This window comes from Prenolepis imparis, unplaced genomic scaffold, assembly GCF_030444845.1.
Source record: "Prenolepis imparis isolate NDT839.2.m4 unplaced genomic scaffold, iyPreImpa1.0 SCAF_8, whole genome shotgun sequence".
Classification (NCBI taxonomy): Eukaryota; Metazoa; Arthropoda; class Insecta; order Hymenoptera; family Formicidae; genus Prenolepis; species Prenolepis imparis.
In genome coordinates, this window is record NW_028141166.1 from 8,561,947 (window position 1) to 8,579,126 (window position 17,180).

General features: G+C 39.4%; 2 protein-coding genes across 3 annotated transcripts in view; one reads left to right on the plus strand and one right to left on the minus strand.

Moving 5' to 3' along the window:
- Positions 1 to 3,423, minus strand: part of LOC145939747 (facilitated trehalose transporter Tret1-2 homolog) — a 56,981-nt gene extending 53,558 nt beyond the window's left edge. The window contains exon 1 of the mRNA XM_083044322.1: positions 2,257 to 3,423. The gene's annotated coding sequence lies outside the window, so the exon portion shown is untranslated. The remainder of the gene's footprint in view (positions 1 to 2,256) is intronic.
- The window catches only part of LOC145939753 (mediator of RNA polymerase II transcription subunit 20-like), an 81,078-nt gene that overhangs the window by 61,871 nt on the left and 2,027 nt on the right, over positions 1 to 17,180 (plus strand). For both annotated transcript variants that reach the window (XM_083044330.1, XM_083044329.1), the window contains 2 exons: positions 10,612 to 10,871; positions 17,016 to 17,126. In XM_083044330.1, coding sequence (XP_082900456.1) covers positions 10,612 to 10,871; positions 17,016 to 17,126 — 371 coding nt within the window. The remainder of the gene's footprint in view (positions 1 to 10,611; positions 10,872 to 17,015; positions 17,127 to 17,180) is intronic.

Sequence of the window (17,180 nt, forward strand, 5' to 3'; positions counted from 1 at the left end):
TTCTCACGTAAAAATTCCTGGGAATCGTCTATGCATAAGAAAAACCAGTCGCGTAAGCCGAATCATAATTTCATAAAATTATAATTTATTGGACATATACATATGTGCACACAGATATTCATGATGAATCTTATTCATCATTGCTTAGTTAAATGAGGGATTAAATAGGTTAAATGAGAAATTACACTCGCGACTTGTCCGAGAAAAAATTTGCATCCCTCGAGAGAGATTTCTCTGTACCACTTTTGATTCTTGATTAATGTTGATCGGCAAACGAATAAATATACGAGATACGATATACATACGTGTATTAATTCTGTCGGTTTTTATTGCCTTGATTATAATGAGTTACACGGACGGAACTAATAAAATTGCAATCTTCAAAGAGAGGGAGAGAGAGAGAGAGAAATCTATTTAATGTCACGATGGTACGCGGGACACAAAAGCAGATGTGTATTAAAACGCCCACGCGCAATCACGCGCATGTGTATCTACTCTGTAAATGTCTCCATTGTAAATAGATCCTGTCTTGCACGCGAATTACCGTAACTCATCGTCCGCGAACGTGTCAGGAGCCGGATTAAGCTACGCATTAAATCAATTGTCTCGCTGCAGCAACGATTAATTTAAATTATCGCGCGTGGAAACCTGAATTAGAACGCATCGAGAAGACTAATATCTCCCTAACTTTAAAATATATATACAAAATAAATACGATGTAATTATCAGAACGCAATTTGTTTCTCTGGCAACGATATTGTCATCGAACTATGAAGCAAAATTTCCATTCCGTGAAAATCGATGTCCAATACTTGTTTTAATCGAATCGATAGATTCGATCGTTCAATTTTCCTCCTTTTCCAATTTATTTTAAATTGTAATATACGTCATTCTATGAAAATTGGAATTTTAATTTGATGGATTATTATATAAATTACAAATGCGGCGGAATTTTATAAAGTTTGAAATAGTCTTCTAATTTCAAAAAGTTAAATATTCCATCGCAGAAAACTATTTCTGTGCTTATATCCGAGATTATACCAAAGTTATTTTAAAGTTACAAGATATATACGCAAAGTATACGTTTAAAGTTATAAGATATGTTCACAAAATAAATGACGAACAATAACTTAACGTTCATTATGAGTGCGTTTTATCGTCAGCTGATGTTCGAGGAGCGGAAAATCGAGCGATCGCTATTGATAACAAAAAGATAGAGAGGAAGAAAGAGAAAGGGGAAGAGAGCGCCTGCTGCTCTCTCTCTGCAGATTAAATTGTTGGATCGATCGCGGAACGTAAAATGAAAAGGTCTACCTAGGGGAAGAAAGATAGAGAAAAAGAAAGAAAGAGAGAGAACGCGAGAGCTTCTCATAATGCTTCAAGTTTGTACGGACCAATAACCTTCCAGAACGCTATTAAATCATATGATAAACCCCGAGCATCGCCGGAGGCTTACGCGACCGGGATATATTAACGAGAAAAAGGTCGCGCCAGAGTACAATAAGTAAACCCCTTGTGCCAGTGAATTTTTGCTGACGCGATGCGACGCGTCCATGATGCAGCTGTTACCAGACCAATGTGTGACACTGCATGTGCAACACGCTCTTCCTTTCGAAGTAACATGAAGCTCCGCGATCGCGCCGATCATTTAAATGACTCCCTGCCCTTCTATCGAAAATAATCAGTGCCGATATTTATTAATCTCTCGCAGATAGAAAAATAATTTCCTTATAAAATCTTTATGTCGCTCCTAATATATTGCTTTTTATTTAATTAATTAATTAATTAATTTATATTAATTAATTTAATTAATTTCTTTATTTATTTACTCGTAAATAGAATCATATTAGCTTTTAATATATTGCTTAATAGTATTCTTCTCTATTAGCGTTTTAATTCTTTTGTGAATCTTTTTACACGTGTGAATCTTTCTCGCGTTTTTTCAACTTAGTAGATTAAATAATATTCTTCGGTTTTTAAGAGAAATTGCAACGCGTGCAATCGATTTCATCGGCGCGGCGAATCAGCGCGTTTGCCTTCGGGGCTCGCGTCTTAAACCCCGACACACTGCAGCATCGATATCGTCGCGTACATCGAGCAAAGAGCCATTAATCATCTCGATATCGTTTAGTCACGGTCTTTCCTCAAGATCGACGCGAGATCCTCCGCGACCGACTAACTAAGCCGCGCGATCCGCGATTCCATGCCGCTTCTTCTTCTACGTCTCGCTACATTCGCGCAAGGAACATCACCTACGCTGCGATATAATAATTTCTATCCCCCGTCGATCGTCTAGGTCGGCTTTGGGACGGGCCGGGAAGATTACGTGGGCGAGTCGCGACAACACGCGGGTGCAGCAGCTGCATCGACTGGTCAATGCGTCCGCAGTGGCGAGTGATTAATCACCTTGCTCCGCTTTCGACGATGAGGAGATGCGCCTCTTCCCCCCAGGGGTTATTCCGCATCACGCGACGCTGTTAAAGGATGAGGGGGGGGAAAGCAAAATCCTTCTCAGGGAATCCTCGCGAAAACGCCGACGACGACGACGAATCTTGGCCTCGATGCAGGATTCGCCTTCTTCTCTCTTCTTCGTCGTCGTTTTCTTCTCTACCTTCGCGAAGCAGCGGTCGGTCCTCGTAAAAACCCACCCCTCGACCCCGCACCGCGTGGCACCGTTTCTTCCTCGGGTTCTACTCTCGACGAGGCGGATCGGCGGATTATGCAAAGCCGTCTTACTCGTCGCTCGTCGTCGATGCTCGCTCGCCCATCTCCATCCATTATCGGCCGGGGATCAAACGTCGTCGTCGTCCGCGGAGGAATCGAGTTTGTTAGCCTCGCGAGCCACCTCGTCTCGTTCCTTCGTCCGTGCAATTGTCATTCGCGTGTAATCGCCAAAGCCGTCCGCAGCGACGCGAGTGCACTCGGCAACGGCACCGTATTGTGATGCAATGGACCGTTTTGCTCCCTCCTCTCTGCCCCTAGGGGTTCGCGTGCGCAGGAAGTTTCAGCGACGCGAGATAAATATTTTATCGAAAGAATTTTCTCTCGCATAAATGCGTACAAATGTGAGTTTTTAAAAATCTCGATATATTATACAGGAGAGAAAATATTTATTACGTAATTCTGGAATATATAGACGCGAAAGGAGATTTTTAAAGATCCGATTTGAGAGAGCCGGATGTACATAGGCGATGACTTTAAATCCTGTCCTTAAGACGCGCGCTCGTCTCGCCGAGAGAGAAAATTTTCCTTTCCGAGAGGCACTATGTATACTCGACGGGATATATCGGCATATAGATTAGCTTGAAACACTTTGGACACGCGCGTATTGGTGTGACCTATAAGTAATTCTTATTCGTGATTATCGAGGGACGCGAGGCTTTTAACAGATGATTCTTACTTTTAATCGTTTTGGCCTTTCTATAACATGATTTGTTCTTTTATGAAACATTTATGTAACTTTTTTTACGATATTTCTTATTTCTTAATTATTTTCGTTCCTACGAGAGGGAGAGAGATGAAGAAGGACAATCAATCATTAAGCATTCACTTAATGGTTAATCGATCAGCTGTTAGCCATTTAATCCCGATTTCTCCGGATAGAAATTTCACGTGCAATTGATTTCGCAATTTCATTTACTTCTCGTATTCTCCCCCGCGAATGTAAATGGCCGATTAACCGGATTCCCGGGTCGTGTAATCTAAGAAATTCCCTCGAAGCGTTAATTGCCGCGCATATATCGAGAGTAATTTCGCGTTTCTTCGAGGTATTCGAAACACTCTTCTTCCTTTCGTAGAAGTTTAATCGAGCGCGGAGATTACTTCTCCTCGTGACTTGCGTAAATTCTGGAACGCAGGGAGGGGAGTTGCGTCTTGCGAGCTGTCAAGCGACGAGAACGCGCTGTCAGGAACGTTAAAATAATCAAAAAATAGCAGAGTGCAAACTCGCGCCGCATCGACTTCGGCAATTATTATGATGTGTGCGGCGGCGATCGATTATTCGACGCTGCCGCTTCCGGAGACGTTTTCATTTCCTCCTCCCCTTCCCCCGGGCATAATTTTGCGACGATGTGTCCCGGCGTTTTCGCGATGACAGGAGAATCACGTCGAATCACCAAAGGGGCGTAAAGCGGAAAATTTATTGTGATTTTATTAATCGCCGATTTTTTTTTTAAATTAATTAACCGCGATTTTTCTAAGATGATACTGCAGCATCCACGTTATGCCGAGGGGGATACCCGCGTTTCCTCGTTATCAATCATACACCTCTCTTCGCTATATATACATATCACTTACGTTGCACTCGCGTTCTCGCGTCGGCCTTGCACGCCTTTATTCCGACCTTCCGCGGACGAGGGGGAGCGCCGATCTCGCGAGAAAAACCATCCGCAGCGACGTTATTAACCCTCCCTCGAAACGCCGCGGTAAGAGGTGGAGGAGGCGGAGGTGGCGAACGAGGGTCGCAACGCGAGCGACGAGAGCGCGACCCGGAGTCCACCCTCTCGCGCTTCCTCGACCTGCTGCTGCTGCTGGCGTGCCACCCGACCGGCCACGTTCGGGACATACATACCCGGCGATGAATCGCGGCCAACTGAGAGAGGGAGAGAACACCAGCCCCCTAGACGCTACCCCCGTCGGTTGGTTGTGGCATCGCGCACGAAAGCCCCCTGCGCGCAACCCCGGCAACCCCCGTCGTCGTCGCGCACTCGGATCCGCATGTTTTGTACGTGTGGGGTCGAGCAGGAGAAGGGGGGAGATAGGGGGATGATAGAGGGAAATGAGGGATAGGGGGAGGTTTGAAGAGGAGAAACGAGGAGAGACGCGATGCGAAGGGTGGGTGCAGAAGAGAGATCGGTTAGACTATACCTCTCGGGGCTACAATGACCGCGACTGGAGTTACTGGGTTAGGTCCGGGTTAGTTTGGATGGATCGGGATTCTTAGAACGCAGACGGAGGAAAAGGGTAGGAATGGTGTTGAGGGAGGGAAAGGGGGGAAAGAGAGGAAACGAGGAGGCATTTGTCGGCTTGTCCGGAAAGTTTCGGCGTATTTTTCAATCGACGTAATGCGCCGCTTTTTAAGTGGCCGCTATTCGTTCGTACTTTCGTCTTTACAGGATAAGGATCCAATGAGGTTTTTTTTTAGATAGTGATTGAGTAAATGTTGGATAATTTATGTGGCGTCGTAAGATTAAACAAAAATACGATATACATATATTAGAAATCTATGTCAAAATTTATCCAAATTGAAACTTTGGAAAGAGGAGAGAAAAGAGAGAGTTACTTTTCTGAATAATATTATTTCCTTCATAGAAGGGAGAGAGAAATATCTTTCTTACCAAAAAGAAGAAAGTGTGCGATATTTTTTTTATTTATATTTAATTAAAGTTTATTATTTTCGCAATTTGATTTGAGTATAATTGTTAAAGTGTGCGATTAGCAGTACGATTACTCTTGCGATCTGTGCATATCTACCAAAACAAGGAAGAAATAAAAAACCTAGAAAATCGCAGATAAAAGAGAGAGACTTAATGTGTCGCGCCAGCATGTACAACAGGCTTAATCCGGATCGATTCGAGGAGATTATGAGCGATCGAATCGCCTTATGTCGCAGAGGCGCGTCCGAGTCCGTCTGGTATAAATAGTTTGTTAATTAATTCGAGCGGCAAGAGATATAACGAGAGATATAAATATATCGACGCGACATTTTGAATTTTCGCTGTCGAACGTTTTCCGGCGAATGTAACGACACGCAGAAGGACACGTTTCGTAAAAGCGAAGACATGACTTTATCCTTGAATTACCGTCGTAAAACGCGAGGACGCGCGAGACGCGATGATATCGTAAACGTAACAACTTCATACGCTGATCCTAATTAATGTCGCGATAAAATACGCCTACAGCGAGGGATCACGCGGACACACACACCAGGATAGTTCTCCCTCGGAAGGACGAGTTGAATGGGGGATAAATTGCTCGACAATAAAGTCTCTCTCGTAACCCCGTATAGAGTCTAGGCACCGCATTTTGAAATTAGGGTGGATACCGTTGAACAGAAATATCCCGAGGGTTCGAAACACACAATAGCGTCGTGATGCTCCTAGTTGTTTGGGTCATAAACTCCGAGGGGGGGGTATAAAGGCTAAATTTAAAAAAAAAAGACTACACGTTGCCGTCTCTTTTTTATTGACCCGAGTCGACCGCACGATTCTCTTTTCGCCGAGAGATTCCCGCATAAAACCGAAACTAATGGAGAATCTCGTCCCGCGATGTTCGATTCGGTCGACATCAATCTGTCATGATATTCCATGCCGCTTCGCATGCGTCATTGCGTCGTCATATCGCAAGAGAGCATACACTCTCATAATAATGTCACGCTTCAATTTGAATTGAATGAATGAGGGCTATGTAAATTTTGTCAGTTCAAAGTTTAAAAAATTACCTTTAAAAAATTGAATTTTTAGTACAGAACATGACTATTTTATTTGTAGTTGAAACTGTACGTAATTATAAACGAAAGGAAATTTATTACAAGTGATTTTAATTCAAGATATATCTGCGATTTTTCTTTTAAGTCAGGTAACTTATTTTTTCAAAATGATATATTTTTTTATCTTCAATTATGAATGCAATTATTGTCATTGCGAACAACTACAAACAAAATATTATCATTTTCTGTATATGTAAAATATATATTCTTTGATATTAATACCTCGATATAATTACATCGAATATAATACATAATTCAACAATTAATAAAATTCGACAAGATAAATTTTTGATTATTAATTTATTACGCTTTCAATCTATATAGGATTTACACTCGACAAAAACGCGAATAATTTTTCCTCTGTTTTCTCTCCCCTTTGAAGAAATAGAAGATATCAGCTTTATAAACTTTTACTGATGATAGTGGATGGTTAGTCGCTCGGTCGCTGGTAGCAGCTGAAACTTTTAATAAAGCGATCGCAAATCTCTCCTCCTCCCCTTTCGAAGATAGAATGAAAAGAGAAAGAGAGAGAATAAAGTGACCCTTTCGATCCTTCGTTCACTTGCTATTACCACATCAAAGTTATTCTCTCCAATTGAACGCTTCTTCAAATACCAGCTGACCATTAGTCGCATTGTAACTTAAATGTATTAATCGAATTAAATGGAAAATATCTGTTATAAAATGTTATTATATCACCGTATTTAGAACGCCCATTTAACATTAAATATTTTACGTCGCAATAATTAACAAATTTACATTATTAATTTTGCATCTTTTTTTATTACGATCTCTGACAGATAAAATGAATTTATTAATAAGATGGTATAGCAAATCTTTAATAATGAAGGAATATATATGTATTATTGTGATATTAAAACTAATAAATTTTTTATTTTTATCAGTTTATTTTAAACTTTTCCAAAAATATACACGTAAACTTGAGAGGGGATTTATCTGATAATTAAATCTAATATTTTCGCGTGAACGAAAATTTCTCCTCGCGATACGGAAATAACACTCCCCCGAGCTGATGGATGCATTTTAAAATATTCTCGTCGGACGAACCGGATGCTGAATAATTGCGAAATTCATCTCATCTTCTCTAACCGCAGATTCCCCGCTCTTGTTTTAATTATAAGTCTCACGGAGATATTATACCGTGCGCAAATCCATCCGACATATATTTCGCGGCGCGTCCGAAATTACGTTTGATTTATGGCGCGAGTAATGTTGCGGCACTTTATATAGTAATACTTCATCGATAACATTTCTCTCTCTCCCTCGCGGCAGCCTGAAATTGGATCAGCAGCTCGGCGACAAAGCAGGTGCAACATGGAGCACGGTCGCTCACAATGAGAGTAATTAATGACCGCGACGCGGACGTGCATAGTAACGATGAAATGCGTCGATGGGAAAACGAAACGCGATCTTTAGCGATTCTTTAAAAAATTATATTTATAAACGATCGAGACATGTAGATGTTGGTTCTTGAGCAAACGTCGATCATCGTTATAAATTTGATGAAATAAGCGCGATAATTTTATTTAAAGAGAGTCCGTATAATTAACAAATCTCTCTCATTATTAATGGTTCATCTTATCTTACACATATCTTGTTCATAATATTTTCATAACTCGAAATATTCTTATTCTTTCATTTGCGTGTGTCTCCAGAAAAAAATGCAATCAAAAGATAGATGCAAAATATGGCAATTTCGTCGGCGTCAAAATTCTTGTCTAGCATCGAACGAATTAACGAAATACTGCATTTCGACGATCGCTAATCAATGCTATAACTATAATCGGATAACAGAGGAATTACCTCCGCTCGGTATCGTTGCCAGATAATTGACACGCGTTATATTGCCTGCTAAATCGAAATAATGCATTCGACGATGATGCGTGATCGCATTATGATTAGCGCGCATGCATCTGCATATTGACGGATAATCTGAAATTTCAGCGATAATTTCATATTAAACATCATGTGTGTACATTTTAAAAATTTAAGAAATTAGTTTAACCGCAAAAAAACCAATAAAACTTTTAATCACAGCTGCTTCAGCCAAACAGTTTTTTTCTTTAATGAAACTGTCGAGTAACACTATCGTTTATATCGCGGCTTTCCGAGCATTGTACATTTTCCTAATTGAATTTTAAATTAAAATCCCGTCAAAGTGAAATCTGTCCAAAGGTTAGCTCGAAAAATATGATTTTTCTTTCTCTGAAAAATTAATTTATTCGCCTTTAATTCGCCAGAAGTCATTTTCAATCGTTATTAATCATTCCGGAAAGCCTCGTAAGAGTTTCTCGACATTGTCGTTCAAAGAAAAAGCGATTCCGAATCGACGAATCTCTAGAAGAGTCTTCCAAGTAAAAAGAACTGTCTAATTGCGCAATTTTTTGTGCGAATCCAAATAGACCCAGCACATTTGCTGCGGTGCATCCGCACCTAACGGTGCGATGCAGACGATGCGGTATGCGACATGCGGCGCGTCGCAGGACCGTACGATCGTTGGTGCAAATTGCAGCGAAAGGGAGGAAGATGAGGAATGTAGGAAGTTACAAACCCGGAGGAAGAGGGCTGATAATCCGGTCGTTCATTAATCTCTCTGGGATCATTCGAGCGCGAATGAGATATATGTTCGGCCCGATGTTTTGCAGAATCCACGCGCGTAAAGGCTACTTATTGTTGGATCATCGAGCACAGTACGTGGTCCTTGCCGCTCGAATTGTTTGCATTGCACTCTGGATACGATGTAATGCCAAATAGGAATGAATAGTATTCGATCGACGGTCTTTCGAGCTACCAATTGACAATATTTTACGAAGCATTAAAAATATAATAACTAATGTCACATTATTATAATTAAAATATCGTAAAGATGTATGCATAATATGATTTTAGATATCGATTATTTTGTGCAAGATACAATATAATATTTTTCGTATTATACGGAAATGATTTCCGAGCAGAGAGCCGGAGGTATTATATAGAATCGAAATATTATCAGAACGATAAATACATTTCGGCAGAGAGGCAACCCGAAATTAGAGCGCATAAAACTGTCCGCGGTCGTTCGCTCCGCGATGAAAAATCGTGTCATTCGGACGTGCTTGCTAAAAGGACGCGTTATAATTTAACAGATAAATTATTCATACGTTAGGGCTTACAGGGCACGCGTACCCTGCCATTATGTGGATATACAAGCGGAGCGGTGGTGTGGACGAATTATGAATATTCAGAAGAGTTCACACGTCGTAAATTTAAACTTGTGTGCTCGCTCGTGTGTCTCTGCTTTGCGAACGAACAACGCGGACGTGTAACCAGACTCTTCACCGACGCTTATATATATATATATTTTTTTTTTCTAAATTCCGTAACAAAATTATTCTGCCCAGTATTTTGCGGCGACAGCCTCGCGGAATCGATAATCGATCAATTTCGAGCGTTTTATTAAGCGCGATTTTTAGCCGCGCAGATAGGAAGCTCTCTCGCGACAATCTCAATAGTTCTCGGATGATGATGGTAGTCGCGCGATGCAATTTTAACGACCTGGGAGAGGGAAGAGAAAGGGAGATTGAGGTTTAAGTTACGTCCGACTTTACCGCGCGATCGCAATATACGTGCATGTATGAATTTCGCTTTTGCCGCGATGCCCGAGGTGCATCGCTAAAGGACTCACTCTCTCGGTTACCTCTCGACTGCAATTTTCGCTTATCGCTGCACAGAAGCCGAATTAGAAGAGGCGTCGTTTACGTACGTGCGTAAGCTCGCGCAGGATCAACCGCAGAATTCGTATATAGTTGCAAAACGAAAAAAGACTCTAATGCACCCTCTTGCGCTACAAGAGCAAGAGAAAATTTCAAATAAAAGGAATATCAAATAAATATTAGGAATAAAAATGTCAAATAACACGGATATTTTTAATCAAGAGGATTTTTTAATAAAAATTAATCCAAATCCTCCCCTGCAAATATAATGATAATAGAGTTATCTCTCTTTTATATTGCATTTGAGATATTTTTTTATTAAATTCTTTTGTATTGGCTTGATGATCTTGTCATCGAATATGCAAATATAAAATTATACTTAAACGTGACATACATATGATTTTGCAGGTGCTCAAAGGACCGTTCACGTGCTGCACAATTCGGAGCAGCCAGCCTCGGTGTTCGCTATTTTAGAATCGGGCAGCAAAGTCGTGCCATTGATAGCAGATGGCTTGTTTGATCTGCTGATGTTAAAAATGACGAACATCTACACTAGTAAAAAGCAGACGAAGATCGAGTCGAAGGGACCGCGTTTCGAGCTCGGTGACTTCTGCATCAAATTGGGCAGCGTGACGATGAGTCAGAATTTCAAAGGCATCCTGGTAGAGGTAAGAGCGACACTCTGTATTTTTCTCGAAAAAAAAAAGGATTTCCCCGAAAATCCGCCCGTCAGCCGCAAAATTTCCAGCTCTTCCTCCAAGCGATATTCTTTCGTGACGGATCATTATTATTTTTAACTCGGAGATTAATTTTTCTCACAAACACAACCCATACATTTAAAAACTATTTTTCTATCCAAAAGTATAAGAACTAACTTATTTGGGATATCGATGTCTCTTTTGCTTCCGCTCTTTGACCTCACCGCAAACGAACGAAGAGATCACTTTGCGGAAATCTAAATCCAACAGAACGCGATCTCGTTTGGTTTCGAATTCTTGAATACAAGGAATTCTTCATAGGAGGGTAGGACGCGTTAGCCCCTGCTACTTCCGGTGTTCCTTGCCAATCACGCGACGAGCGTGCATTATCGATTGATAGCTTACGAGACCCCACCTTACATACATGCAAACCGCATACGTACACCGGTTATAGTTATGCTTTAGGGGCGGCACGTGAGCGTCACGCACCCCTTGCATCCTCATCACGCCGCATGGCGATTACGTGTCTCGCGTGTCAAACTCTCCACGTCAAGATATTTCATGCTGTCACCGAGATCCACGAGTATCCTGCGCGAATAATCGCGTAATTAAGTTTGGATACCGACGATAAATCATCAATACATACATCGTATAATTCCCCTTCCTCTTCACGTATTAATTTTTTTCATTTTGATAAAACTGACAATAATTTTTATTCCTTTTTTGCCTTAAAAACAGACCGATTTAAGAAGTGGAAGGTTTTTTAATAAATTTTCCCATCAGATGTTTTAGGTATTTTATAATTAAGGTGCCAGCACACGCGAAACGATAATATTTTATAATTAATTAACGGATTGTATGTGTGTGTGTTATCGCATCGGGTTTTAAAATTATCGTTGTGCATGCACATATATGTACCGCTCGGATCAAAAGCAGTCACGTGAATATATTTACGCGCCCCACACCGTACAACGTGCTCACGCACGTGCGCATGCACGCGCAACCACGTGCATATTGAACGCTGCATTCGGATGCACTGTCGCGCACCTGTATACAAGGTACATATTATACGAAACGTCATTACAATTGGTTGTTTGCCGACGTTTCGGTCGTATTGTACATCCGCATGCGTTCAAAACGAAACCACAATCTTGCTTATACAGCAGTGTTTTTAAAGTCGCGTTTTTCTCTTTGCTTTATTCATTAAATGTTTTTTGCTGCGAAAATTAAGGCCTGTGTAAGTCGTAGAACATTCGTCTTAAGCGCGTTTTAAAAGTCTCTTCAAGACCTATAAAATGAGCTCTCAGCGAATGTTCTGCGACTTACACAGGCCTTAATTTTTTAATTCAAAGTATAAACGTTTTTTGAGAAAATTAAGGCCTGTGTAAGTCGTAGAACATTTGTCTTGGGCGCGTTTTAAAAGTCTCTTCAAGACCTACAAAATGAGCCCTCAGCGAATCTTCTACGACTTACACAGGCCTTAATTTTTGAATGAGTACATAAATGTATATATATATATATATAAATGTGTACATAAATGTATATATAAATGATACAGGGCGTTTCAGGAGAAAATGGAGGAAATGGTTAGCATTCCAGTACTTATGATTGTACACATTTTAAACAAAAAAGTTTATATAAACATGTGTCTTATTCTAAACGGTTATAAAGATACAACGCGTTCAAGTTTAAGAACGAATACATTTATTAACTTAGTAGAACCAAATGCTATGAAACAATTATATTAAATTTTTGTATTTCATAGAATTTAGTTCTAATAAGTTAATGAATGTATTCGTTCTTAAAACTGAATATGTTGTATCTTTCTAACCAGAATAGGACACATGTTTGTATAAACTTTCTTGCTTAAAATAATATGTATAATCATATCTTAGAATGCTGACCATATTCTTCCTGAAACATCCTGTATATATGTATATATATATTTTTTTTCTTATTTCGTTTAATCCTAACCGAATATAATTACTAATTACGCGCGCGAAGCGAAGTTATTATATTATTCTTTGATAATAAAATCTTAAAAATTGCAACGCAAGCATAAAAATTATTATTGCAATTAATGCATAAAGAAAATATATTAATTAATTATGCAATGCATAAAAATACTATATTTAAATCTTTAACAGAAAATGCGAACAACAAAATAGAATTTTCTACAGAATTTTTCGACCAAAATACCTACGCTTTCATTAGAACATCTCCATACATCTGCTACGCTGCGCGTCTCGAGCGGGACTGATCACCAGTCTCGCGATCGAGATATCTCGCACTCGCACGAGAATCAGTCTTGCGCGAGACGCGCAACGTGACGGACGTGTGGGATGTGGTAATCTAATAGAGAGGATAGAAAGAGAGAGATGTTTCCGTCGGACTCGGTTCATTCTTGGCTGTGAAGTTGGCTTGCGCTGTTAGTTGGCGACACCGCTGCGCAGTCTTGTGGTCGGTGGTGGGGATTAGTCTCTCGCGAGACGTGCAGCGTGGTGAACGTATGGGACGCGTTAGTCTAATGGAAGAAAAAGAGAGAGATGTTTCGCCGGGTCCGGTTCACTCTTGGCTGTGAAGTTAGGTATCACCGTCAGATGGCGACACGAACACCGCTGCTCGCTCTGCTCGCTCAGCGTCTTGCGGTCAGTCCAGTGTCCAGTTCAGTCTAGTCTTACGCGACACGTGCAGCGCAGTGGATATGTATTAGATGCGTGAGTCTAATGAAAGCGCAGATATTTTGATTTCAAAAGATTCTTTAGAAAATACTATTTTTTGTTCCCTGTTAAAGATTTAAATATTATATTTGTATGCATTGCTTAATTAATTAATATATTTTTATGCATGCGTTGCAATTTTTGAGATTTTATTATCAAAGAATAATATAACTTCACTTCGCGCGCGTAATTATATTCGGTTAGATTAAACGAAATGAGGAAATAAAAGTATATTATATATATATAGAAAGAGAGATATATGTATATACAAATATATGTATATTTAAAAAAATATATATATATATGTGTGTACATAAATGTATATATATATATAAATAAGTACATAAATGTATATATATATATATATATATATATATATATATAAATGCATATACTATATACATATACATGTATATAATATATATACATATTCTAGTTTAAAGTATTATAACATATTATTTAAAACATAATATATTAATCTTCTACGACTTACACAAGTTTTAATTTTCGCGAAAAACGTTTAAACTTTGAATTCAAAAATTAAGGCCTGTGTAAGTCGTAGAACATTCGCTGAGGGCTCATTTTGTAGATCTTGAAGAGACTTTTAAAACGCGCCCAAGACGAATGTTCTACGATTTACACAGGCCTTAATTTTCACAAAAAACTTTTATACTTTGAATTCAAAAATTAAGACCTGTGTAAGTCGTAGAACATTCGCTGAGGGCTCATTTTGTAGATCTTGAAGAGACTTTTAAAACGCGCCCAAGACGAATGTTCTACGATTTACACAGGCCTTAATTTTCACAAAAAACGTTTATACTTTGAATTCAAAAATTAAGGCCTGTGTAAGTCGTAGAACATTCGCTGAGGGCTCATTTTGTAGGTCTTGAAGAAATTTTTAAAACGCGCCCTCAGAAAATGTTCTACGACTTACACAGGCCTTAATTTTCGCGAAAAACATTTAAACTTTGAAAAGTTATGAATAGCCGCCGATGATCTCAGTTAAAATATAGTATTATTTATATTAAAATATTATCGTTATTAAATATAATATACAAATCAGTGAAATCTTACTGAAAGAATCAATTAGTAGCTGTTTCAATTAGTATTATTTTAAATACGTCGTACATTATAATGTTATATATGAGATAAATTTATAATAATACGTTTTGTTAAAAAGAGAAAAGAAATATCTGAACTTGATCTTGTTTATATGTTTTATGAATTTATCTTAAAAGTAAAAAAGTAATACGTATGCAATTTTGAATTTTTAAATATTAATTATGTGTTTCATTTTAGATATGTGCAAGAGTTTTTCTCCAAAACTTAGCAATTCAAAATAAATAGATAAAATTTTGAACTGTTTGAAATATATACGATTATTCAGTGAAATCTTACTGCCATTAATCAGACATATCAGACGAAGGAGCAAAGTTGAGTGTTTTCGCTGAGATCTTCGGTGAAATCTTGCGTCATTGCTTTAAATCTCTCATTCAATTTGACAGGATACATCGAGAGAGATATCGAGGAATAAGTACGACAAACAATATTCAGACATCACTTTATCATACCAAATTTGCAAGAACCTTGGAAGATTCCGAGTTATTTCCTCTTTTCTTTCTACGTCGCGGCGTTTCTCGATGGCGCAGCTTCCAACAGATTCATCCAGCCGTGCCACGTACATACACACACGTGTATACATATACACTCACGTGTGTACATATACACTCACGTGTGTACACACATCCGATACCGGCTTTAAATGCTTCAGCGGCTATTCGTATCGGTAACTGCGCCGTTTGTACAGCGGTCGCGACGTCAAATACGTCACGATAACCCCCGACTACCCCATTAATTTCAATGGAGAAAACCCCGCGAGGATCGCGTTAAATCTCGCAGCCCATCGTCGACCTTCCCACACACACACACACACACACATACTTTTTCTCCACGGCTTCCTGCCCCCGAGAGCGGCGAATGCTTCCTTCCTTCCGCTCTTCCATTCGCCACCGCGACTCCCGCACTTAACTGCAATCACTTATCAGCGTAGCATTGCAACGTACGGTGCAACTTAACATCGATGACCCAGAAAGACGCGCATTTTTCATTACATTTTACATTTTTCCAAAATGAAACAAGGAAAGAGGAAACGACTACGTTACGTTTCGCTGCTTCGTAACGCATATTGGCGATCTGATTCACGTTTGCGACCCGCAACCGCGATTTTTCGCGCGTGCGAGATTCACTGCCGACACCATTGAATGTACCAGCACCATTCCGGATGGTGCTATCTCGCCCGACTATGAAACACACGGTCGAATTATCTAGTTTTCCACACCGCGAATTTTAGTTTAATTAATGTTCCCCGTATAAAGAATAATCTTGGAAAAATTCGAAGACTTTTATTTAAAAGATTTAAATATTTAGACGATATCGACTCTATAATATAATTAATGGAAAGGCGATTATATCGTACATATTTTTTATAAATATATATTTTGTGAGAAATTGCAGATGCATAGTCATTTGCATAAATATCCTTTTTTTTATTAGTAGAAAGCACTTCTTTCTTAAAATGTTCATAAAAAATAACGAAAGCGCGAGAAAAATTTATCGTCCAGACGAATTCGCGAAATTGAAACTCGGGATATAAAATTACTGAGCAAATTTTGCAAGTCAAGAAATGACAACCGGGGCGAATCCTCCCATCCTTTCGGCGGATGTCTTCGTTTTCATTTTTCAGATTTCATTTCGTTTATCGAATTGCTCAGCCAAAGTACCAATTTTGCAGCCGGGATGTTAACTTTCAGCCAGGCTTCCTTAATATAGTTGTAAAATTGGAAAGTGGAAAGAGAAATAAAGAAAGAGGGGGAAAAGAATTAAAAAACAAGAGAGACTGACGCGTCGCGACATCGATATCCAATCTTGATCCATATAGGCATGATCTCTCATAATCGGATTCTTTAAATGACGATAGATCGGTGTGCGAAAACGAGTTTCTGACATTTTCAGAGAGAGACTGACATTTCTCTCCATCCAAAGACTCCTCGTCATATCGCGCTATATTTATTCAGAGATGACGAGTTTCCACTAGACACTTATTACGATACAAGTTTGAAGCGTAGTTTCCAGATTGCATGATTAGTTATTCTGAGATTCATTGCACGAGAGAATTCACGATTATGCATTTCGCTTATCGTCCTTGTCGCGAGTATTTCGTCTTCCGGGTCGTATAAAGCCTATCCGAATAATACCCTCGTCATCCTCTGATAAATATTAGCGAGTCTCACATGTCGATTCAATGTTGAGGATGCTATTTCGATTGCGTTACTACTTACTCAAGATATTCGATAATTCTGTGATGTATCATAAATTCATTTGCGAATCCTCCTAGGTCGAGTACAGACCATGCGTCGTGCCAGCAAACTCGTGGGAACTCATGCGCGAATTTCTGCAAGGATTCCTTGGCTCGGCCGTGTCGAATCAAGCACCCCAGTATCTCCAGGTCATTGATATTTATTATACTGTAAAAATATACGTAATCACATATATAATTAAT